General features: G+C 40.4%; 1 protein-coding gene across 1 annotated transcript; it reads right to left on the reverse strand.

The window, feature by feature from the left end:
• Positions 1-3,104: 3,104 nt before the first annotated feature.
• On the reverse strand, positions 3,105-17,686 carry inka2 (inka box actin regulator 2). The gene is made up of 2 exons (XM_076110822.1): positions 16,996-17,686; positions 3,105-6,431 (listed from the first exon to the last, which is right to left on the reverse strand). Exons 1-2 carry the CDS (start codon positions 17,065-17,067, stop codon positions 5,187-5,189), a joined length of 1,317 nt encoding a protein of 438 aa, XP_075966937.1. The 5' UTR covers positions 17,068-17,686; the 3' UTR covers positions 3,105-5,186.
• Between the last annotated feature and the right edge of the window lie 7,982 nt (positions 17,687-25,668).

The raw sequence follows: 25,668 nt of genomic DNA on the forward strand, positions 1-25,668 counted from the left end.
CCACGGCCCGGTGGTTGGGGACCACTGCTCTACGACACTAACAACATGAAAATAAAGTGAAGTGCTGCTACATTTTAAATGATTTTGACAAAACAGCAATATAATGTCAACTGACCTCCATGTCGCTCATCACAGTAACCTCCCGTCAGTGTTTACAGTGGCAGCAGATACCAAGAGCCAAGTGAACCCACCAATAGAAACACCTGGCTCATATCCACTACATCCATCATTTTCTGAGAGCAAAGGTTTTTGTTTTGATTTTGATTTGCAGTCAAAAATTCTAGTTTCATAAGCAAAACTAACAAATAATTTATTCTCAGTTCATATATTTTAACTTACAAACTTGATTTTTGATTGCAGTGTGAGAAATTTGCTCTTAAAACATTTTTTTTGTTTGCGTAATAAAGACACAAACATACCTTCATAGTCCAGCAGCTTATAGCATGTTCTGCCCATTTCTCTCTTCATGTTGCTGCTGTACATTGCAATAATTGTTTCCTGTCAATTTACAGTCAGGACTGTGGGTTTAATTGTCCAGGTGTAATATATGTAGGACATATAATGCTTATGCTTTTACATTTTTCCATCACGGTGTGAGGTTTTGTTTTGTTACATTTTGGAAGTTCAGCCTCCTATAATAAGTAGATTTTCTCATATTTGCCCTATGGGGCAAATTGTTCTTGTTTCCACTGCAGTGTTTGATGCAATTTATCAAAATCAACGTTGTTGCTAATCCTTATCATATCCCAGCATTCAGTCTACAGAAAATAAATACATTTCCTGTTTTCATAAAAGCAACAGTGGCATCGTGTAAACAAACTAGCATTCGAAGGGCTAACATTTTGAAAATGAATATTGAGTATTTGGTGGTGATGATCAGGACTGAAGTTTGTTAAAAACATTTAACTTTTAATGTAATTGTTGGAATGCTGTTAAGCATTCCAACTATTGTTATCCTGTTTCTTTATACTTCTTTATATTTTTATATTTCTTCCGTACGCTTTTTGAAACTCTTCTGCTCCTTCATATTTTAAGCTACAGAAACCGTTCAACTATCAAAATGTTCAGCTCTTTCAGCAGAGGGGTGCTATGACTCATATTTCTAACCTTTAAACTTTATGAATTATTAAGCTTTTTGCATTTTTTTTTTTGAATGGGTTTCTATGGAGAAAATGTTCAAATCCTCTTCAACTTTCAAATCCTTCTACTTCCTCATACTTTCAGCTACAGACACCATTTAAACTTTAAAATGTTGAGAAAATCCTGATCTATTGCCGCATTATTCAGCTTTTTGATATCTTTTATACTTTTTGAACTGTCCCATTTTAACTTTTATGATTTTTTCACTCCTTTTCTGACTTTATAATGGGTGTGTATTGCGCAGTTTAGAGTGCGTGATGTCACCGCTAGAGTGAAGAGCAGCTTGAGATTCTTGTGAAAAAAACATTTGTCTTTTGCCACTGTGTCCACAATCTTCACTCTTCATGCATCATTTCTGGATGTAGAAGTAGCTAATCTTGTCCTTGTCGTAGACAAATGACTGTGGAATCCCACAGATTTACACATTTGACACAGAAGCCTGTAATTGAGAGGAAAACCAACTTTCTGCTCCATAGAGACCAATGTTAAATTTTGCTTCAAAAACATGTTCCACAGAACACGGGACCCCATTTCTAAATCGCCAGTTCAGCCACATTTGTTACACTACAGACACCATTTTTACAGGATCTGTTCTTCAACTCATCCTTCCTCTCATTTATTAATATCGGAGCAATAGGAGCTACGGTTATGGGAGTTTTGAGGATTTGTTTGAGAGGTGTTTCCCTGTTTAATCTCCATGAAAAGGCTGCAAGGACACAGGTGTTTCTGATTAAGCTCATTAGTGATGTTGATAAACACACAGACTCACAGACACACACGCGCTCCTCTCTCTCTCTCTCTCTCTCTCTCTCTCTCTCTCTCTCTCTCTCTCTCTCTCTCTCTCTCTCTGTGTATCTCTCATACAGTCATTCAGGTCTTACAGCTTTTTACAGGACTCCCCTCCCCCCACTCCATTTTAAAATAAAAGCCCCACAGAATGAATTCTAACTGAAATGCTTATGATGAAGCCTGACATTTAATAACCTTCTTGTGTTTATCTAACATTATAAGTCCACCCCCCCCCCCCCCCCCCACACCCCATTTCAAAATAAAAGCCCCACAGAGTGAATTCTAACTGGAATGCTTGTGATGAAGCCTGTCATTTAATAACCTCTGTATGTGTGTTTCATACTTTCTGATTCTGTCTCCTCCTCTCTCCCCCACCCAGCCCCACCCTTTCAAAATAAAAGCCCTTTGGATTAACTGTATTTAAACGTTACGCTCAAAATTAGGCTTTTTTGTTGAAATAATGAATGCTCTTACTAATACTGCGACAATTACTACTACTGCTGCTACTAGTACTTATTCTAATGCCAGTAATACTTCTACTACTAATAATACTTCTGCTACAACTACAACGTCTAGTTCTACTACAAATATCACTACTGTTGACATTTTTTAAGCCACAGAAACCGTTCGAATATCAAAATATTCAGCTCTTTCAGGAGAGGGGTGATATGAATTTTCATATTTGTAATCATTAAATTCTTTGAAATATTAAGCTATTTGCAATTTTCTTTTGAATGGGATCTCTATGGAGAAAATCTTCAAATCCTGTTAAACTTCTTCAACTTTCAAAGCCTTCTTCTCATACTTTCAGCTACATATGACTTCATATTTGTAATCTTTCAACTTTTTGAATTATTAAGCTTTTTGCAATTTTTTTAAAATTGGATAGCTATTTTCAGCAATGTTTTTGAGATTCATTTCAGCTTTCAGCATTCCAACGCATTTTCAGCAGGAAATGCATTTTCTAGTTTTACTTATTTTTTTCTTTTTTCTTTTTTAAATCAATTTTACTATTTTCGATTTCACATTATGTCTAGAAATCTAAATAAAAAGATTCAACCTTGCTGTTTGTCTCATGCTTTGCAGGAAAGTATCAGCTCTGCACGAACACAACTAACTAACTAACAATAACAGAGTCACCATTTGATACACAAATCACAAGTCAAGACACAGAGTAACGTTTCTTTCTGAAAACAGATTTAATTTACAAAGAGTCACTGACGGTTTTACAGTGCACATGTCACAGAATCACTACTGAAGGTTCGCAGAACCCTGATGAAAAATATCAACAACAGTGCTGAAAATGACACGTAGACGACTGTAAATAGGAAGAAATAAATGTAACATTTACATACACATACTGTATGATGAGACATCTCAGACTGTGCCTCATCTTAGCACAACTTTCTCAGCAGAAACGTCTTTGTGTGTGTGTTGGACCGTCTGAATGTACAGTATGTATTGACCTGAATACTGAGACAACACCATATGGATCGACTCGCCAAGACACTCAAAAGACCTAAGGCCTAATCCCTGCTGGCTAAATTGATTGGTCTGGGATCCCATTTAAGAGTGAAATGAACTGTTTTTTTTTTTTACAATAGTAAGAAGTTAGAGTATCAGATTGTCCTTGCATAACAGTGGTCCTCTATAGAAACAATGGATTTTGAGTTTGAGCGGGCAGTGTCATCTATTATCCTGAGGGAATCCTGATATTTATGTCAATTTGTGAAGGAAGCTGTAGTTTGTTTTTCCTTGTTATGATGCTGCTTGAAGTAAAAAGAAACAAAACACTGAAACTGTTTATGATACAAGAGAATAAATATTGTAAGATTAACTCATCAGTTTGTTGTTAAAATACATGCGTGGTGTTGTTTTTTGTTGTAATGTTTGTGCGACTGTTTTATTTGTGCAGAATTATGAAAACCATGCGATTTGATTTAGCAGTAAATGTTCCTTATTGCTGATGTTTGGATGATGATAAATATGTACAATGTTCTGTACATTGATCCTGTCTGATAGAGATTACGGGTCTTTACCTCCACTTTCAACTGTCTCATCACTGTTACAGCTCTGTGATGTATTCATATATATATATGTATATATATATATATGTAACATCATCGTAATAATTCAGTTCATGCTCAAAGCTTTGGGATTAAACAAGCCAGTTTTGGATCTCCTTCGAAGGCTGTGGCGAACAAGCTTTACATAACGACCGGTACCAGATGGCAGTCAGTCAGCCATTACTCATGGTTGGCTCTGCCATCTTTACCCCGTTGTCTCTCTGCGGACTGACAGTTGACCCAACATGTGCCATGTCTGCATGGCAGAGAAGAAAAACAAGCATTTCTAACATAACTACCAGCCAAACATTGCTGATCACTACTATGTGCAATCTTTGAACTAGACATGCACTGTAATGCTGTTACGTCTTTCCAGGCAAGAAGAGATGAGGCAAGACTTCTCTACTGTGTTTGAAGCTCATTTAAATGCGGAAGTGTCTCATAGTTAACTCTTGTGTAACATTCATTCCCTGAGCAAGGTGAATGAGACGGGTTCAGTTAAACCTGAGTTTCCAAGGCGCCAAGGCCTGTTGGAAACAAAAGTGAGCGTGAGAGTGTTTAGTGGCAGTGCGTTCAGTAACAGCTGTTTGAGGCATCGCTTATAAAAACGGTAACCATGCAATCCACCAGTTGGTGTTTCTATTCATAGATGCAAATAAGTGAGATATAGAGTCCTGCAGCATAGCAGTGAAAAAGCCAGTGGATTATTTTATAAAGACCTGTAATGATGGAGACATTCTGAGAAAGATGTCCGTTTTAAAGTACCGTCTTGTAGGACATCCAGAGAACCCAGTCATACACACACACACACACACACACATACACACACACACACACACACACACACACACACACATATGATGAAAGTTGAATAATACAAAACTTGCAGCATAAGTCTTCAAAAAATGTCTCGATCTAACTCTGTTTCAGACACTCCAGCACACACTCAGCCACCCAGATGCACACAACAACCAAGGTTTGGGTTTTTAGGATTGTCAGACAAAATGTTGCCCTGATAATCTCGTTGTGGGTGTGAAGTTCATTGGTTCATTTTTGGAAGATAACTGTATCCAAGCCTCTCTTTCATTCATTCATCCATTCAATCCCCCTCCAGCAAAGCCCAAATCCCACCAGCACCTGTCACTTGCTCAGTTTGGCATCACTGGCAGTCTGTTGGCCCGAGACTCACTGTCAGACCCACACAGCTGTGTTGTAGTCAAACAAGGGCTGCATTTTCTCCAGACCAGTCTCTGGCTGTCTCCTGTCTAAATACATCCCAGCAAATGGCTGCTGGTGGACCTGGGGGAAGTGGTGCTGGTGGTTCCTCTCTGCTTCAGCTAGATGAGAACACGGCCTGCCTTTGCCCTGCTGTCCGTTTGCCCAGAAGGGCAGGTAGAAGCTGCCTTTTGAACTTTTGGGCGCCACTTTCTTTGGCCTTTTGAAGAGGTCTCCCTCTGGCAGCTCCGGAGCCATCCAGCCGGGCCTCTCCTTGAGCAGCTTGTCCCTGTCGGGTCGGACGCTGCGCAGGAACTTCTTGAAGATGTTTGTGGTTAACGAGAACTTCTTGCAGATTTCCTGCGAACGGCTGAGGCGGAGAGGGTGAGCTGGGGTGTCCGGTCTGTCCGCCCCTCCGTCCGCTATCCTCTCCTCTCTTCTCTTCCTCATCTCCTCTTCTTCCCCCTCCTCCCTCTCCACCTCGGGCAGATCCAGCCAGTTGCCCACGAGGTCGGCGAAGACGTTGTCGCCCAGCACTAAGGGCTGACGGTTGCGGCTGCGACTCATGAGCGAAGAAGTCCAGTCGCTGGCGTCATCTGTGCTGTCCTGGGAGTAGTCACTGTCCAATGAGGGGCCTTCTCTGGAGAGGCTGTACAGGATCCCAGACAGGTCCACTGCCTGAGCACGACGGGGAGCCTGTGGCTGAGCGTAGGTTTCCGGTGGAAGGTTTCCCACCATTGGTCCGTAGAAATCCACCTGCGGAGCGGAGTACCCTGACCACCTCTTGGGTATAGACTCAAGGTCATTCTCGCTTCTCACGCTTCGTGCGCTTCTTCCACTACCCTCGCTCTCACTCTCAAGGCTGGATGCTGAAGAAGACGAGGTTCCCAAGCTGCTTCTGTTTCGAGACAAGGTCCTGTCATCTCGGCTGAAGGCGTTTCTGCTCTCCAGAGATGGCCTTGGACTCTGCGTTGGGCTTGGGCTGGGCTCATCGGGCATGGTCTGGCTAAAGCAGGACCCGTGATCCTTGAATGAGGTGGAAGCCGCTGTAGCCGATGCTTCAAGAGGAGCTGGATGTGGGAGTCCTCGGTTAATGGGCCGACCTGAAATGTCGAGGTTTTCTAGCGCTGTCTGAACCTGAAGGAGCTTGAGTTCCTGGAGGGCTCCCATCATTGAATTCATCTGAGCGTGGAGACCATCTCCGGCTTCTTTCATACACAGCTGCAGGGAGACAAAGAGATATAGAGATGATGAGAGACAAAAAAATGTAAAATGTCCACTTCGGTTTAACAGCTAAAGACCTTGTAGAGGTCGTCTATTCATTCCTTTGACTCCTCAGCCTCCTTCAGGACACATATCATCCATCAAAGACAGATTTCGTCACTGTCCCCCCTCTTGTTCATCATTTATCTCCGCAGCTGCACAAATCGAATTACATACCATCAACTGGCAGTATCAAAAGCATTAAATTCATGTCTTCATGAATGAAAATCACAATTACAGCCCTGCTATTTGTCTCTGTGTCAGTTAGACTCTTCTCTTGTGTGTTTCAGGCTGTGCACCTTGTTTAATTATGGGTCATGTGACCTAGTTTTGGACGACAGGCCATGGTCCCATATGGCCTTAGCACGAGACAGTATCCAACCCATGACAGCTGTAAAACAGACTAGCTTTTCATTTTTCCCTCAATCGTATACTCTCCATTTCCCATCCACTTACTTTAATCCATATTTGCTCTTTGCTCTGGGCTCTTTGTCTTCACTCTTACTTTCTTCCGTGCAGCAGTAATACACTCTGCTTTTATCCTCCTCCTCTCTCTTTCTGCTCTCATCTGTTTAAGAGCCTGTGTCATGTGATCCTAGGCTAACCGTCTTCTCCTGAAGGCAGATAGAATGCCCAGAGGCAGCATCCTGACCTGTGTCTTTACTTGTAGTCTTGAATCATTTGACCCAGACCTTTGAATCATTCTCTTGATCTAACAACAGGTTTATCTTCTTCTAAGAACATGCTCGCATTGGCAAACGAAGCAACTGATGGAAGAGTAAATCTGCCGGGAGGCCTCCTTTCTTTAAATAAATAAAACGTCTGTGGGAAGATGAGAGGAAGCATGCAAGGAATTTAGAAAAACGTGCCAGAGTCTGTGGGAAAAGGTTGGTTCCAAACACCTACTGTAGACAACTGTGATCAACACTTCTTTTCCCTATAAACCAACTCGTTTGTCAGGATCTGTCGGTTAAACGGCAACAACATAGATAACCGTCAACTAAACATAAATGCAAATTATTACACATAAAACAGTCCTATATCATAAGAACGAAAAGCTATTTTATATTACTACTTAAAAATCAAAAAACACGAATTTGCAGGAGTCATTCTACAAGAAAAAATATAAATCTATGGAATTGAAACCCACACCTTACCTTCTATAAACTATCACAAAGCAGGAGGTATAGATATCCCTGTCTGTCTCTCTGTTGTTAGTCTGCACCTCTACAAGCCTGCCACTGTCTCTCACCTTTCAAACGGATCTGTCTGACGGCCCCTATATGTACCTCTCTCCAATCGGGGGACACCGCTGGGCATGGCAGCCAATCAGCATTGCCCGTCTAGACTGTAATCCCCAAACGGTGGGGGGGGGGAGGCACTCAGGCGGAAACAGACCGACAATGAGAGGAGTGAGAGGGGAAGGGGAGACTGTGAGGAGTGGTGAGAGTCAGCCGGATGAGTAGGGATGAGAAGGGGGGTTGTGTGTGTGATGGGGAGGGATCCCTCGCCATATGTTTAGATGTCGAAGAGAAAACTGTTGATGGATTTAATTATGAATGACACCATAAGAATACATGAGGGTTGGGTGTAACATCACCAGGCTGTGATACTTAATCTTGAGGGAGCAGTCGACCCCCAGGGTGGGAAAAGTCGCTGCGTAGGACAACTGGCAGTATGACATCATAAACAAAGCAACTTATAAGCACTGTGAGAGAAGGAACTGTTGCAGAATGATGCTTTTATGGGAAAACAGACATCTGTAATTGATAATTACAAATTCTTGGGTTTCATTGAGATTTAAAAAACTCAAATCTAGCCATGAGAAAATGTGCAATATTGTTGTAAGCCTCCTAATATGTTTGAAATATATTGAATTCTATGGTGAAATGTTGACTTTTCTTGGGGGATGGCATTGTCAGTTTGTCAGTTAGTTGGCCTGTCCCCCGCTCTGGTCCACCTGTGAAGTTGACTTTTCTGTTTTTTGGTGAAAGAACATTTGTCCCCTTGAGAATGAATGATTACCACTTTAGTAATCAATTCAGGTTGAAAGTTTATTTTGTCCAACAATGTTGATTTGTGAACAAACCTGCAAAACTAATGACATGCACATCAGCTTTACTTGTGTGAAGTACTAATTAGCAAATGTTAGCATGCTTACACGCTAAACTAAGATAGACGTACACTGAGTTCCAAATCGCATACTTTAAAAAAAAAACTTTTAGTACATACTGCCGCTGCCCTTACGTACTGATGCATGCAGTATGCATTCAATTGGTAGATGCTGCTTCATCATAACATTGCACCTTGAACGTTGTATGGGTATTGGAATGCAAAGATAGTTGGAGATAGTTAATATCATGCCAGAATGTAAACATTGTCATTGTGAGTATTTTACTAATGCTGATGTTAGCATTTAGCTCAAAGTGCTGCTGTGCCAAAGTACAACCTCACAGAGCAGCTAGCAAGGCTGTTGACTCTTAGCCCTCTAAAATTGATTTACAATATTTGACTTCGCAAAATGTTTTAGAACAGTGACACTTATATGTATTATATTAATACTATAAGTATTAATTATATGATTATTTTATAAATCATTAGACTATTGTACTGAGTATTTCATTGATTATTATCATTTAATTTATGAAAGAGAATGGTCTAAAACCAAAAGAATTATACAACGCAGAGAAAAGCTCGTACTAAAGAATGTTTGGCATTTGTCCTTGATAAATGACTTAATTGCTCATCAGAATTGTTGTCAATTGATGTTCTGTCAATCGATACTCGCATGGTCTGTACGTTGACACTTATCCAATACCCTGCACCATTAACATTAAACCTCTGGGTTGAAACGCTCTGCTCATCACTAACATATGGCTGAGTAGGTACACGGGGGCGTTAACAGCCTCTGAGATCAGATAATAAGCCTATCAATGCACATGCTGGGAACAAAAGCCTCTGAGCTTCCCGTTACATCGCTAAATTAGGCAGCGAAGGTACATGTAATTAGCACAATCGGGTTGTCTCTTGTCTTTGTGCCTTCCACATATGGCTGACTTCAGTAGCTGTAATTGGCTGCGTCCTGGGAGAGGCTGGTAGAAAGCACATAATTACGGTTTACTTTCCTCCACATCAAAGGTCAACAAGTCTGAAGACAAAATGACGTGGGGAATTATGTATAGTCGTTACATCTTCAGAGGCAGAGATGGGGCTTCAGTGAAGTTTATGCAGGGATCAGATGAGGGATTACCACACTCTGAGCTGCTGGTGAAATCTGGACCACTTAAATGCATTAAATCTGTTTTTTGAAATATTATCTGCAGTCTAAAAGGGCCTCACCTGTTTGCACACGCTAACCAAAAACACCTTCATTTTACACTCGCATGCAACGTTCCCATTATGCTCCAAAACGCAGGCGTATCCCCTTGGTTATTTAAAACACACTGAGTTGTTTACTGGCATTTCTATTTTAAGGCTTCATTAATAATTCATATTGTGCCCTGCGGAACCAACAGAAGAACAGTAGTAGACTAAACCTTATTATTCCACCTTTACCGTACCAACTAACTCCAGGCACTCCACCGCTGCCATTTCAAGGCTGAACTTTGTGGCCCAAATATGTCAGCCTTTTGAACCTTCATTCTGCCGTCTGCTCAGGAAATGAGAAAAGTGACTTGAAAGTAGGGTCCCGCAGCGGTTTCTAGTCTAAACACGGATGTTGAATTCTTGAGATGTGTCACTTTTGCAATGTGTGAATCAGCTCAGGACCTCATTAGGACAAAGACACAGAGGATGCAGACCTGACAGGACCTACACGAGCACCTTGAGGTCTTACCCAGAATACAAAGGAAATGAGAAAAAACGTCCGTCTAATCTAATTAAATAAGAGAACTGGGGTGAAATTGGGGCTGCAGGACATTTCTGTACTGCCCAGAAACACTGGCATCAATTACCCAGTCTTGTTGAGTTTAGTTAAATCTTCTTTTTGAACTTAAGCCTCCAAACTACTTCAGCCATTTAATCTATCAAGCGTGTATTTCTAAAGATCATTTTTTTTAAAGCAAAACGAGTGAAAGCCTGCTGAATGAATGAAAGAAAGACGGACTGCATGTCCAGATTCTCCCCCTACGTCCCACCACTACGTCTTCTTTGGCTGCAGCGATGCCAGCCAGCCAGACATAATTGGCAATTAAAGGCTGAATGCTTCAAAGTGTAAAAACAATGGCTGGCAGTCTTGAATCAATTTTGAATGGAGGCTTATTAAGAAGTTCTGGCCATTTTAATCTAAAAAAGGAAATTGATAGGTGATTCTTTATTTTATATTCTCACGTCAAGGGTCCATACCGCGGAGATGCTTTCATAAACCATTCAATATGCATGCGAGTGAATTAAATACCACAAAGTATAAATAAATCAATGCTCCTCCTGTGCTGTCTGCTGAGATCGAGCTCTCTGCCTTCAGTGCAGCCCTTGATATTACCTCCTTCAGTTATGAAGAGAAAAAATAAATTTGCTGTGCAAACACACTGAGCTCCCACATCCGAACATGTCCAAACATGCCTCGCTTGAATGAAGTCAGTGTCTTTTATAAGGCATGCATGTGTGTGCTTGTATGTTGTGTTCACTGGTATACGTTAACTGTATTGTTAGATGAGAAATAAACACGCAAACCAGAACTCAAAAATAAATCGGCGCTCTATTCTGGCTGTGAAATACGGGCTATTCACTGTTGTTGTTTATCTGTTATTGGCTGTTGGGGGAGGAAATAGTGAGGCCAAGGTTATCAGACCCAAAAGGTCTTCCTGTTTAGGAGGAGCTGGCCAGCAGCTAGTGTACTCCACCCTCCCTCCACCTCCACCCCTAATTAAAAATGAATGGTGGGCTGTGTGGGTCAAGGACAGGAATGGGGGGTCTCTGTCCGGGGGGCACAGAGAGGGTCTCTGTGACTGAGCTGCTGGACACGCTACGGGCCGCTGTGGACAGCCCCGAGGTTGCGATCAAGAGGGCAATAAAGCTGTGGAGCATTCACTGAAATACATAAATTACTGTGCACATGGCAATGAATGAATCTTTGACGAAATAGGTTACATGGTGACTCTGTTTGGTCCAAATGTCCTCCGGGTCATGTTCAGGAGAGGAAGAAGTGTGAAATAATGTTCGACAAAAGAATACGGGTCACAAATATATCTTGTAAGATGTCATGACAAATTGGTTGTTAAGTATAGACATCATATATTTCATCTGAATGTGATGCTGGTTATATTTAATATGGGGATATGCTGTGCTTGCATGTCTCGCCATATAATGATTCCTCACATATGCCAAGGTTTGGTTCATCTAAATTACAAAAAACAACAACATTTTCTCACTTTCTTTAGTGGTATCTAGCCTGGCAGAGAATTTGGGGTTTTATTAGTGCAGGTTTTTAGACATTTGTCTCTCGGATTTCTGCCCCCACCCCAGTACTACTGAGGTAAATGGGATTCGTTTGGTGGCGCTTACAGTCTACATTAAAAATATCAGCAACAACTCTTTTCAGAAACAGTGTGGTGGGTACTCTGGAGACTGTGCTCCCAAGAAAAATGACAGCACCTTTTGTCTGTGCAAATGCCGACATACAATATCTTTGTGGAACATACAAAGCCCCTTTAGTCGCTGTGGGCATCACTGTATGTCAACAAAATGTCAGACACATGTCCGTGATCTTTCAATATTGAAAATATTCAAGGGTTGGATAGTCTGTGAACAGTTTTCATTGGAACTACTTTGTATCAGAAAAATAAATCCTGTGAAAACAGAGTGCTGCGGGTTAAACAGCGCAATGGGAACACTATTTCTGGAAAGAGATGATGCTCATGCATTTGTTTAAGAATATAACTTCAACTCTCTGAGCACCATAAAGTTCATTATATTCACCTCCTGTTGTATTAGGGTAGCATCAACAATCTCAGAGATGGATATCCTAAAAGCTTGGCAAATAAAACCCAAACTGTTAGCAAGAGGTAAGAGGACATGGAGAATTAGGTGAACTGTCCCTTTTTAAAAACGGATTCTATTCAAACCAAATTCATCATTCCTTCTCTGACCTGCTGCCCAGCAAAGACTCCCTGATAGCCTTTTTCAGAGACGGGAGGGGGTTTAATAACTTGTTTCCTGCTACAGCTCATTTAGGACATCACAAAAACGATGGTGCCGTGGGAGACACGGGATGATTAGGGTCTGTATCATCATCTTTGGCAGTCAGAGGATATTTGGAAAAAATCTGAAAATCCTCACTGGAAGCAATAATTGTTAGATAAATCTTTGATGGTGCAACCGTTGACGTCAGCACCTTGTGTGTGGGCAGTGAAAGTGCAGCTCTCCAGCCCACAGTTGTAACATCCAGTGTGACGTTCACTTTGTAGAGACTCCAGATCCGGCCCCCTCTTAGTCTAACATCAAAAGCTTTCATGATGAGTGGCGTTATTATAATGCAGTCTTTAAAGCTCATTGAGTCAAGTGATTTATTGGTAGTGAATATGCCTCCATAGGTTTGAATGCATTTTGTTCTCAAACGTATACTTATGTGTCAGTTGTTCAGTGTGGAATAAAGAGCATTTTGGAATTTTTGAAGTTTGTACTGTATGCAGGTGCTTTGTTATAAACTGGGAGTAAATGGGCCTCTTTAAAAGACAAAAAAAGCTGCACTCATTAATATTGTTTTAATTAACAATGGATCAAAGAAATATGATTTATTGATGAACCCACAGAGAATTAACACCCACATCTGCAATTTCCCTTCTCTCTACAGAGCGTTTTAGCATCTTTTTATCTCACCGTTTTGGTTTTACAGCATGCAATGTTACTGTTTTGACTCACTGTCAAGTCAGGCAGCTGATTATTCAGAAAGAAAAAAAACTGTTATTAACCCACTCTACTATCTGCTGTATGTGTCAATATGCATCTGTATGATGACATTTTCGCCACAACAACTTTATTCGGTGATTCTTTATTCGGCCCAAACAAAGCAATAACCTGAGACAAAATGTAATTTGAAGGCCCCAAAGACAGAAGAACATGAGAGGGCACAATATTGCCCTAAACATCAGTCAGAGCAATACCCATGAGAACAAATCCACTTTCATTTCTTCAAAAACACAATGATGAAGCAGGTTATGTGCGCACGGTCTCATAATGATAAACAGGCTTCATAAAAGCCATCTCCAACACAATGATCACCCATGCAAAACCCCACAGCTGCCACTTAGAGCTAGGCCAATTTTAGCTGAGGGGAAGGAAGGGCAGGTTGGAGTGCAGAAGCCACGAGGGAGCCACCAAACAAACGAGCTTAAAGTTACACCACGACGCTTCTTTGTTTTGTGTGCAGTTCTCTGATCCCACACCCTAAAGGTAACAAAGAACGTTGCAACTTTGAGGCATGCACGCTTTCCAGACTACACTGTGCGCTATTTTTTGTTCTCAGATTTCATGACCTCATGCTTGCTGGCTTTGGTGTTGAATTCCAAGCTGACGGTTATGTTTTTGAAATGTGCCTCAGGTGTGAGAGAGATAAAGGAGTATGATGCATATTAAATCTGTTCCAGCAGTGATGACACCAAAAGGTTTGACTTATGCTTTAGTGTCTGAAATGCAGGTGTGAACCCGGCATTTAGACAAGATGACTCAAAGACATGTCGGCATTTGTATCCTCGACTTTAAGCAGGCAGGAAGGGCTCATGGTTTTTTTTTTGTGTTGTGAATAATGAGTCATGCATGAGCTTAAGAATATTTCATTGTTAGCATTATATCCTCAGGATTTCTATGGAGCCTTGCAGTGCTTTTTATAGAAACAAATGGGAGCTAACAGCCTGTTGACAAACTCTGTTTTCAGTTGTTACGAAGACGAAAAAACGATGACACACTTGAACTGACTTAAAAACTGATCTGTCAGCTTTGAGTTTTAGCATCACTGGCATGTGGTATGTGGTCAGCAGTAAGAACAAATTGCCCCAGACCTTGTAAGGTCAAGGGTCAAATGCTCAAGCGTGACCTGACACTACCACACACAGACTGACCCCCCCCCCCCCCCCCCCCAGACCCCTAACACAGTGTTCACACTTTCGTATGACACTCTTCTTCTTTTAGAGATAAAGGGTTTCAGGGAGAACTCTCTTCACAGTTGTAAGTTACGTGACTTTCACACAGGCTTTGAATGCCATGCTCCCATTTCAAGAATGCTCCAGATACTGTAAACTAAACTACAAGGTGAACATTTAAAGGACCATACGAGCGGTTTCTTTTTTTGCGTTTCAGTTCCTTATTTACATCATGAGTACTTCACAAAGTTGGTAACCTTTTTTAAAATGCATGCTGTACAGTTTTAGGTCTTAGGATGTATTTTGCACCAGTTCCTGCGAGTGTCCAAGAGTTCCCATTTTCATAAATCAATTAGCAGACTCTTGAAACCTGTTTCCAGACCTTTGAATCTCTGCACACAATGTTTCAAAGAGGTTTATTATTGTGCTTATTAATGGCTCCCGTTTTGAAGATGGGTTTAAGAATGAGGACATCATTTTTTTATGAACTCAGTCTGACCATCAGGCTCGTTGAAACTTGCCTTAATCGAGCAGTTAATTCACTGAAACATCACGTCTGCATTAATTATTATCAAAGTTATTGTGGCATGGGTACTGTAGTGCTGTCAAATTATTCTTCAATTCAGCAGAGTTATCAAGATGACGTATCTTTGACTAAATTAACTGAGACTTTATGTTGAGTGTGATGGATTACACAATTGAAATTTGCTTTAACAGTCTACTAACTGATTTTATAGAGATGAATGGAACTTAATGGCTTCCTGAAACTGAAAATGTCTTAAACACTGCAGCTCAGTCTCAAAAAATGGTTATCTGTGATTAAAGGTGTATGTGCCTTGTAGTCTAGTCACAAGTGTCTAGTCACAAGTGATACTGAAGAACCACTCGACTCTGCAGCAGGTGTTAGTCGGTTGTTAGATGTTTGCGAACTCTGCGTTGCAGATGGAGCTGCTTCTCAAGTGGGCACTGGATGAAAATCCGTCATAGTGGAAAGAAAAGTGACAACCTTGGCATGGACACCCCTCGCTTCTCTGAACAACAGATTGCATCCCACATGGTCCTTTGCAGGGGGATCCTGCCTCGGCTTTTTAACCGGCATCTGCTCTCTGTTCTCCTGTTTGATCCCCGGCACGGCGCGACACTTTTTCCATTATGTTACCAAACTGCGATATGGCAGCTATAACACAGCGTGGCCTCCTGGCATCAACGTCTACACCCCTAAAATCTCAAGTGCCACTTCACAGACGTGTGGCTAATTTGGAGAAGCGAATTCACAGAAGTCACAGAGCGGATCATGTTGCAAAAACACGCAGCCATGCGAGGCTTGTCTGTGGGCCAGTGGCTGGATTGAAGGGGAAAAAAATCTGTGTCTGCTTTGAAGATGATTCCAAATGAAATCGGTGCCAGTTAAGGCTCCTTTGAAAATGGGTCTACAGTGTGTCACTGCCAAATGATTTGGGTGTGAGGGTGCAGCTTCCATATTTTGCTTTCAAATTTCAAGGACAGGGGTAAGAGATTGCACTCCAAATGTGCCACCATCAAACACATTTGTTTATTATAGGGCAGGAGATGTGAGCATATTAAATAAGGGAGACTGACAAATTTATTTAGGGCATTATAATGTGATGAAATTCACTGTGACTGCCAATGTCCCTCCCTTGAAAGAAAGACTTCACAGCAGTAGGATTCCCAGCAGCTGACTATTATTTTCTTCATTGGTTAATCTGTTGTTTATTTCGAGATTCATCAATTATTTGTTCTGTGTTTAAAATTTCTGTTTCCCAGAGTTCAAGGTGAGATCTTCAAATATCTTGTTTCGTTCAATCAACAGTCCAAAATCCAAAGATATTCAGTTTAAATTGATATTAAAAGCACCAAATCGTCACAAAACAGTTGCTGGATGATGCTGTCGATCGATTAATCGACTATTCCCTCATCAACCCAGCTCCAGTCCATTGCAACACAGGATTAAATATACTATGAATCTTAAAACTATTTATTTTAGGATCCATCTGACTAAGTCTTCCTTGAGAGAAGAGGAGACACTATCTTGTGCTCATTAAGCTAAAAACATCTGTCCCAGATGCGTGGACAGAGAGGAGGAGGAGGAGGAGGAGGATATGTACACATTCTCTGGTGCGCTCAAAGCTTTAAACTTACACAGATTAATGCGATTAAAAAAACAAAAAAACGCATGCACCCCCAACTGAAGCTAAACAACTAGAATATGAGCGACATCTGTCCAGACACATAATATGCAAAGAAAGCGCCACAAATCTTGTATTGTTTTGAAAGTGTTTGTAATGAGGAATTAATTTATATTTTCTGTTGGCGCCAAGTTGCACATACAAAAATGCTACATGTGCAATATGAACATTATAAAGTAGAACCACATCCGTCAGTGCTGATTGCAATAGTAGAAGTACAGTAAATAGAACGGAACATACCAGTTCTTGCTTTAGTCGCCTCAGACACGCGTCCATGTTTTTGCATTCTGGTTTGGAGAGCTGTTGTTCCATTTTTTTAAATGCAAGAATTTCAGAAGAAAAGCTTCGCCAGTCGCCGCACGAGCATGACTATGAGAGCTTCCTGCTGGGCAGAGGAATTAAAACAACGCTCTTGCGGAGAGCAGAAAACAATCTGCAATTGGAGATGCGCAAATCCTGCTGAGGAATGCGCGCACGGCTCGTGACTCGAATCCTGTAATTAAAAAAAAAAAAAAAACACAACTACTGATGACGAAAATGCGTTTACTCCCAAAATGTTAATGAGGTCCTTCTTGTGGCTGCATCCAGAGACCCGGTCCGTGTGTGTGCGTGTCTCGGTGGCCGCTGCTTGGCTACTGTCAGCCTGCTGTATGTGTGTGTGTTGCTCAGCACGTTTTTTCCCCCCCTCTGCTATTTCCCCATTGAAGAGTAGAGCTTATGTTGCCCATCCAATTTCCTCCAATGAGTGAGCCTCTCAGGACGGACTAAATCTCATTCAAACTAGGATCCGTTGTTTATTAAGGACGAGTAGATTTGTGCACTGCAGCTTGTAATGATTTCGCAGAAATATGAGACTAAAACATCTGGAAATATTTGAATCAAGGTTGAAAGAATTGATAGTGGGGCAACTGAAAGAGCATAAAAAAAAGTAAACATCTCTATCCCATAATACAGCCCGACCAGTAGAATAGATTCTGCAGCCACTGTTGCAGCTCATTGGACTGAAGGAGGAAGTTTAAGGAGGATGTGAGTAAAATAAACCATATGTGTCATGAAACGGGCCATAGGGCCAGTTTCCGGCCAGTTTCCTGGCCACCTTCACTGCGGTCAGAGAGGAAACACCTGAGCCACAGGCTGTTGTTGCGTGACCCGGATATAATGCTTTATTTGCAAGGGAAGGAAGAGTTGCATATACAAGGAACCCACCTGGAAGTTGTTTGACAATTCCTCCCTCACAATATAGATTTTGACGTTTATGAAAGCACATGAAGTAAACATTCACTGCATCTCATCCAATCTGAAGATGTCAAGGGAACTATATGAGGTCTCTTTTACCTTGAAATTATTGTGTTGCTGACAAGAAAAGGAAGGACAGAAGTTTAGGGGAAACTACTTTAATAATCAAAAACAACTACAATATTTACATTAAGGAAAATGTAATTTATTGTATTTTGTCCTTAGTATTGGCGAATTCATAAAATCTCATTTTGCCAAGCAATGGCCGAGCACTGATCGTAATCTTGCTTCGTTCTTTGATAGGATAGCTTCAGATTGGATTGGACTATTTTACTCAAAGTTATTTTATGCCTGCTTATGTTTGAACAACATTTATGATTTGAGAACTTTGTCTTCTTTAGAAAAACTGAAAATCTGTTACGATATTAATCAAACGCTCAAACAAATTCAAAAGATACCCAGCTCTATAGTGCAAAGAAATAGATGAGCGGGGCTGCATGTAATGCATCTTATACATGATCAAATCCAAATCTGTTTGGCTGCATGTTCCTCCCTGTCCAGCTAAGATGTTTGCTGACAGTCAGGAAACTTAGTGCCCTCTGACATTCTTCTGTCATCTGGAGGTTTTCATGTCAGGCCTGATGTTTGTGATGCATCAGAGAGAGAAATAGATTCAACTCAGATTACAAAAAGCAATGAAACAGGGAAAATGAAGAAAATCATCTCGGCATAACTTAACTTCTGATAGAGAGGAAGAGACTTGCATGTTTTATTCAGTTATAATTTACTGTCATGTCAGCACTTTGAATATTTAAAGAGTTCTCTGCTGTGTTCATACAGCTGATTTCTAACTCTCTGTTTGTTCAGTGTCATTTTGACTGCAGTTTCTTTTTATGGTTGTTTTATTAATAAAATCAAAGAGAAAAGCTTTTTTTACAGTAAGTGATACTTTTAATGTCTTATTTGCAGATATAAAATCAGACCACTCGAGTGTGAAGACGGTGTACTTCTTTATCAGTCGGGAGTGAGATGATGACTCCTGGGTCTAATTCAACGTTCAGCGAGCAGCTTTGTGATTCGGAACAATTTCATCCCAAATGTGACCTCCAACCTGCAGCTGCTTCGCCTGCATGTGTCCACTTCCTCCCAGCTGTCAGTGTAGCACCCTCGGATTAGGAAGTGTCTCCTCGGATCAGTCAGCACTGAAACAGTCAGTAAATGAAGCAGCAACAACTGTTTAACTCTGCTGACTTGTGTATATATATATATATATATATATATATATATATATATATATATATATATATATAGTACACTGTTGATCATCCTTTAAGGGACTCACTGAGTGTTACGGCTTGTTTGGTTATCTAAACTTTTTTATTTTTGTTGTGGCCCAAAATGAATCAAACTTCCAAGAAAAGACAAAACATAAATGGACTTGGAATGAAACCACCATAGATGTCATTCCGACTCACACACTGCCATTGTTTTGGTTGTAAACAGAAACTGAAGAGATTAAACCTAAACTATGTTACAATTAAACAATTAATATATTTATTGTGTCCTCTGCTATAAATCAATTTGGTTGCTTTGTCAATATCCCAAACAATACTTTGGCTTGTAAAACTTAAAGAAATGGTGTACTTTGCCACCACTAGTGCATGTGGGCCCTGTTGTACCAAATTGGCAACATGTTTGAGCGTTAGATTCATTTTTAAATTCCAAATCCGGAGTTATCACTAAGTTGCATGTGAATTCACCATCCCAAGTCAATCAGTATGAACTGAGAGGTAATCGTGACTTCAGGACTAGTCAAGCAGGTTTAAAGTTTATCTTCATTATGCATCAGGTCTATTAACGCTCTTACTGTATATGTGAGAGCACTTATCTCTTGGTCTTATGTCACTTCTCTGTACTGTAGTCGTGAGAATAATTGAATAGAAGATGAGATGCTTTCATGTTTTTAGATTTGAAAGAAACAGGATCAGTCATGATGCAATGTTTTCCTGTTGATGTACTAACATGCCATTCCCAAACTGTTAAATATGGAATAAAACCACATCAGTCTCTGAACTGTCTCCGTAATGCCTTTATATTATCATGTTACATGAAACAGCAACTGTTCGCTTCACAAGGAGACTGATGAAAGATGATAATGAGAAGAATAAAAGGAATCCAATAACTTGAGTTATGACTTTATTACTCGGTGCTTTTTATTCCATCATCAGTCATATTAGATTCCTTATGAGGCGGCAACAGGTCAGGGATATAGTATGCAATGTAACAGGTTCTTAGAGTTTTACTAATATTAAAATTAAGTACTAGAGTTGATTAGTTGAATGGCAGAAAGTTAATCTTTAACATTTTGATGATTAATTAATTGTTCAAGTAATTTCTGAAGTGTTACGTTAGTAAATTGAATATCTTTGGGCTTTTGACTGTTGGTTGGACAAAAGACATCTGAAGACATCGTTTCTGGCTCTGAGAGACACAATACACACAATATCATTCATCTGCATCGTTTAAATGTATTAAGACCATACTTTATATAATTCTCAATTCATTTTTATATAGTTCTATTCTAATACAATTATTTTCTATTCATAATTAGAGTTCACACTGTTTGCCTTACAACTGTTGAAACATGATGCGTGGGGGGGGGGGGGGGTATGAACACAGCAATGACGTGTCGTAAATAAAGTAGAAAATTACTGCATTACCAGTTAAAGCTAAACAATAACTTAATGTTCCTTGCTTTACGTACACATGTGGTTTTAATTCAACTGTGCATATATAGGGCCACTATGTCTTGATTATTGACCTTTTTTTTTTTTTACAGTATGTCCCTTTTTTAAGCAGACTTACGAGTCTGCCAAAGCTGTTAGTACACCGCCATCTAAAGATCAGGAAGTGTCACTGCAGGACTTGCTGTAATTGGTGTTTAAAGTAACTTTGCAGGGCCGCAATGTCTTTGGTTTAAATCCAGCCATGGGCCTCAGTTGCATGTCAATCCCGAACTATCTCGCCCCTCATTTCCTGTCACATCTCTACAGTCAGTTCTCCAATCAAGGCATCACAAAGTTACGTTTGCAATGCATTGTGTCACAGTGTGGCAGCTTTTTACAATAGCTTCTTCTGTCATACCTTTTCATATAGTGACGGAGAGGCAGTAATTGAGTCAAACATCCTCACGTCACACATCATTGTAATTAGATATATTTTGTCTCTTCACCGTATCAGAAAATCGGAGCTTATGAATTTTAGACAATTTATTGTAACTAATAATGGTTATAGTAGTTCAGAGATATAGAACACAGTATATCCTTTTAGCAAACCTTTTTAAAACAATGAAGCTGATCTGAGTTTTTCTACACAAGCTGAATTAGTCATAGTCTGTGTGAGTCATCCAGTCCTTCTATGTGAGGACATGAGCCAGACGACCACTAATGATGGTAGTATGCTGCAAAGTCAGAGTCGATTTTGTGGCCGGCAATGAGCTGACAGTAACACCAGGTCAAGTACATGAAAGTGGTATTTAAGAGGTGCGTCAGAAACATAACTTCCCTTCCCTTTGTGCATCATATTATGTCAAGTATTTAGATGTTAATTTTGCTGGGTGTTCTCCATCTTTGCTTTTGCTAAGCTTTATGTTTACCCAACTAGTTTGGATTTTGTTTCATATTGAGGACAATAATAACAAGTTAGGATTGTATTCATTCAGATTGGAATTTTGTATAAGTGTAGTGAGAAGTATTATGAGTGCACTATACACTTTGGATCAATCATTGAAATATGATAAATGCAGTGAGACATTTCTTTCTTTATTTCCGATATTAAATAAGAAGAAAGGGAAACTGTGATGTATAACAGAAAGTAAACATTATAAATAGTAGTTCCTGAAAAAGATTATATTTGTATGTCACTCACTGGTGTTTTGTAAAAAGTACTATTCCAGCTTGTTAGGGATTTAGACACATTGGTGTTGGATGTAATCACTGAATAACTCTCCCATTATACAACATGTTTGATAAGGTCGACCTGTCATAGTGATAGTAAAATCAATACTAGTGTATAAACATTGTGTTAAGTTAATAGTGCCCTGTACTCTCAACAAAAAATGAATTGTGTATCATGCTGCCATCTAGTGAGACATGTACAAAAGTGCAGATAGGAACATATAGCTGGACTATGTAATAGTTTCCAGGGTGTAACGTTTTATTGACTGGTTCCTATTTGCATTGGTAGAGGAAGTATTCAGACACTTTACTTAAGTGAAAGTACAAATACCACACTGTAAAAATACTTCATTACAAGTCTTGTGTTGAAATTTTTTGTATGTAAGTATAGTCAGAATGAAGTACTTAAAGTAAAGTAAAAGTAAAATTCTTCATTTTTAAACAGAAGTTGTGAAGTTTAAAACCTTCTTACATATTCACCATAGACACGCCCTCAGAGCAATCATTTATTTGATTATTCTATTAACACCTATTTTTCCATCCTTACTGCCATCGCCATCATTTTTCAGCATTTCCTGTCCATCTAGAAACTTTGCTTAGTTGCTTTGTAGAGTATGTGTGCTCTAACAGGCCAGGATGTTCTGCAGTGAATGCTCCATTGATAACATGCCTTTCAGTTGGCTGATTGATGAGGGACATTTTAAAGGGTACAGATGCTCCATTCAATTGCACAATGTCCTGTCTCACTGTGCATAATGAGACGGTTTTCCGTCGAGTTGTGAGACCCAAACACTGAGCAGCTTTGTGGTAGTGACTCGGTTTGTCCATGTAAAGGCGCTCTGAGGAAGAGGAAGTAAACATCACAATGGCTGATTTGTTTGCATTGTCATCATGGAGAATGGTCATGGCCTCTTTAAGGTGCATTTGTCCATTTTGTGTATTCTCCCACATTTACTGCATCTCCCCTTCACTTTGATCCCTTTCATAATGTAATCCTTGGAGAGTTTTCTTTTTAATTCTGTGCATGCACCAAGGAAATGGTCTCTGGCATTGCAGTAGGGAAAGTAAGGGTTAGGCTTATTAACATTTACCTTTCCTTCGGTCTAGGCTATTGGTGTGCTTTCTGACTCAGATTTTGTCAACAAGTAGACAGAGGATACTTGTCTGGAGGGTTGCCGTTTTTTTTTTCCAGTTCTTGGTCTTTTCGGTTTGTGGAGTTCAACAGCTCTCTCTGATATGCGTTTGGCTCTCGACTTTTACTGTTGCCAGGTTGAGACGTGAAGGAGGGAGTACATTTGGTTTGCCTGCCCTGTCAAAATGCCACATACAGTGCTCAACAAATCCGTCTCTGTACTGCACAGGGAGTTTACTTAGGAGCCTGACAACATGAGAGCCACGTCTTAACTCAGACCCGTTAGGGCCCTTCAGGGACAGCAACATAGCCACCAGAGCTTGGACAGAAAGGGTAAAATCATTAAAGGCTTCTACATCACCCATGCGAATAATGGGGGAGTTTAATATTGCTTGGATTTCACTCTGAACTAGCAGCCTTGGCTGACCATATTTCGCTTGAAGTGCTAGGAGAGCAGTGGGCTTTGTTCTTCCATCATGCATGCCGGATCTAGCCAATCGGTTTGCTCCTGGGTGCTTAAGATGTTCCAAGATGACCTGGTATTTATAATGCTCAGTGAGATGGGGATGATAGTCAAGAAGGTCATCTGGAGCCATTTTAAGGAGGGGAAAATCACTCTCTCTGCCACTTTTAAACACAGTAAGTGAAGATGTTGGTATTCTACATGCAGAGGATATGCACAGATCCATGACATTGGGGGTTTGAGAATGTGGCATCTGGGATGACATGGCTTGCATTGGAGGTAGACTACCAGTGAAAGTCTGCTGACCAGGACCAGGCATGGATGCTATATAATTTGGGCTTGGATTTGAGATGCAGGTGCAGGTGCATGGTGACTGAAAGAGTGTATAGCCTGGGCAGAAACATAGGGAATAGACAACAGTGCAGCTTGAGCAGTAGCTATAGAGGGCAAAGACTGAGCCTGGACAAGCGCTAAACCTTGAGATATCAGTTGAGACATGGGAAGGGTCTGGGAGGCCCTATAGTTTTCCAGGAAAGCTAACAGGTTCAGGGAGGCTGGAGTGAATATCCTGGAAGGAGCCAGATCATAAAAAGAAGATGTGGCTCCGTTTCCATGATGAGATGAGGGAGATAGGAGCAGAAGCCACACCAGGGTGTTTATCTTCTGAGAGATCCTGTCTGATAAAACTGGAAACAGTCTGGGCTGACTCAAGCTCTTGTTCTTTAATACAAATGTGTCGGTTCATGTCAGCCTGTCTGCCAATTCTCTCTCTCCTTGTGTGCATCTTCTTGCCTATACTGAGCAGCTATGTTTTTCTCATCAGCCTTACAGGCTGAACTTGCTGATCCTTCATTTCTGTCCAAACAATAAAATATTTACTCATCCTTAACTAGGTTGAAGAATGTTTAGGCTCAAGAGAAAATGCTAGGACTGTGGTGACAATATTGGCTGAAGAGATGATTCGAAGATGTGGAATACCAACCATGGTAAATAGTCCCATTACATCAGATCATTCGGCATAGTGTAAAGAATGAACCAAACTATCAAGAAAAAGCTGACTAAAGCTATGGTACAGACTGGCAAATCTTGGGTTAAAAATGATGTCTGCTGGCTGCTGTCCTAAGCTGACATTAGAATGACTTTAACCACTAATATTTCCTTCTTTGTCTGATGGGACGTCCAATTCCAACTTCTTGGGTACGTGAAAAAGTTGGTCCATTCCTTCCCTGGGACATGGACACAGCTTTAGGTGACTGTGGCATCTATGGTGATATTTCTTTGTCTCTTCCTCTCCCCAGTGAACATCCTATGCACGACTTCCAATCTGGACAGATGGTCCTGGTCAAATCCCTGAATCCCAGAAACCATGAAGACGCAACCACAATATAAAAATATCCCTAAAAAGGTCAAAGTATACAATGTCATAGAAATATCATAGTATAGTATGACAAAGTGTCACAGTATAGTATATCATAAAAATATAGTATAACATCTTAAAAATGTACTAGTATCGTATGTCATGTTAAAAGTCATACTATAGTATATTATTAGATTGTCCTCTTCTTTATACTTCTACTCCATATTGCAGAGGCAAATATTGTACTTTTTACTTTTTTACTAAATTAACTTGATACCTTTAGATACTAGTTACTTTGCAGATCTAAATTTACACTACAAAACACAATCAACAATCAAATTATGATGTATTATCGGTTTAGATAATCTAAGAAATTTGGTAGCTACCCATCAGTATGTATCGTAAAATATAAGCCCCACCTTTACCAGCTGCAACATTAAAGTAACATTAAGGCATCAATAAATATACTTCAATAAGATGATATACATTATTGCAAATGGGCCATTCTGCTAGCGGAACACTTTTTGTACTTTAAATGTGCGATTTTAAGCATTTCGATTGCCTCTCAACGGCTCTCAACATGACGACGGCTGAGCCGGCGATTCACAGCTAACGTTTCTAACAGCGCAAGCAAAAGTAACGACAGAGCTAACGGTGTTTACCTGAGCAGTAACCAGAAACCAGAGGGTGGTGCTACGCTTCCACAACAACTCCGTTGGTCGGGACGACATTATCAACTGTCAATTGGGAAGAAAGATGACAGATGAAA

Source organism: Anarhichas minor, unplaced genomic scaffold (assembly GCF_050575085.1).
Source record: "Anarhichas minor isolate MPS153535 unplaced genomic scaffold, ASM5057508v1 ptg000043l, whole genome shotgun sequence".
Lineage (NCBI taxonomy): Eukaryota > Metazoa > Chordata > Actinopteri > Perciformes > Anarhichadidae > Anarhichas > Anarhichas minor.

Bases quoted from the DNA above. Each gene is read 5' to 3' on its own strand.
- inka2 (XM_076110822.1), bottom strand. From the start codon at position 17,067: ATGGAACAACAGCTCTCCAAACCAGAATGCAAAAACATGGACGCGTGT. The intron at 6,432-16,995 runs GTATGTTCCGTT...GTCTCCCTGCAG, and splicing joins GGCGACTAAAGCAAGAACTG to CTGTGTATGAAAGAAGCCGG.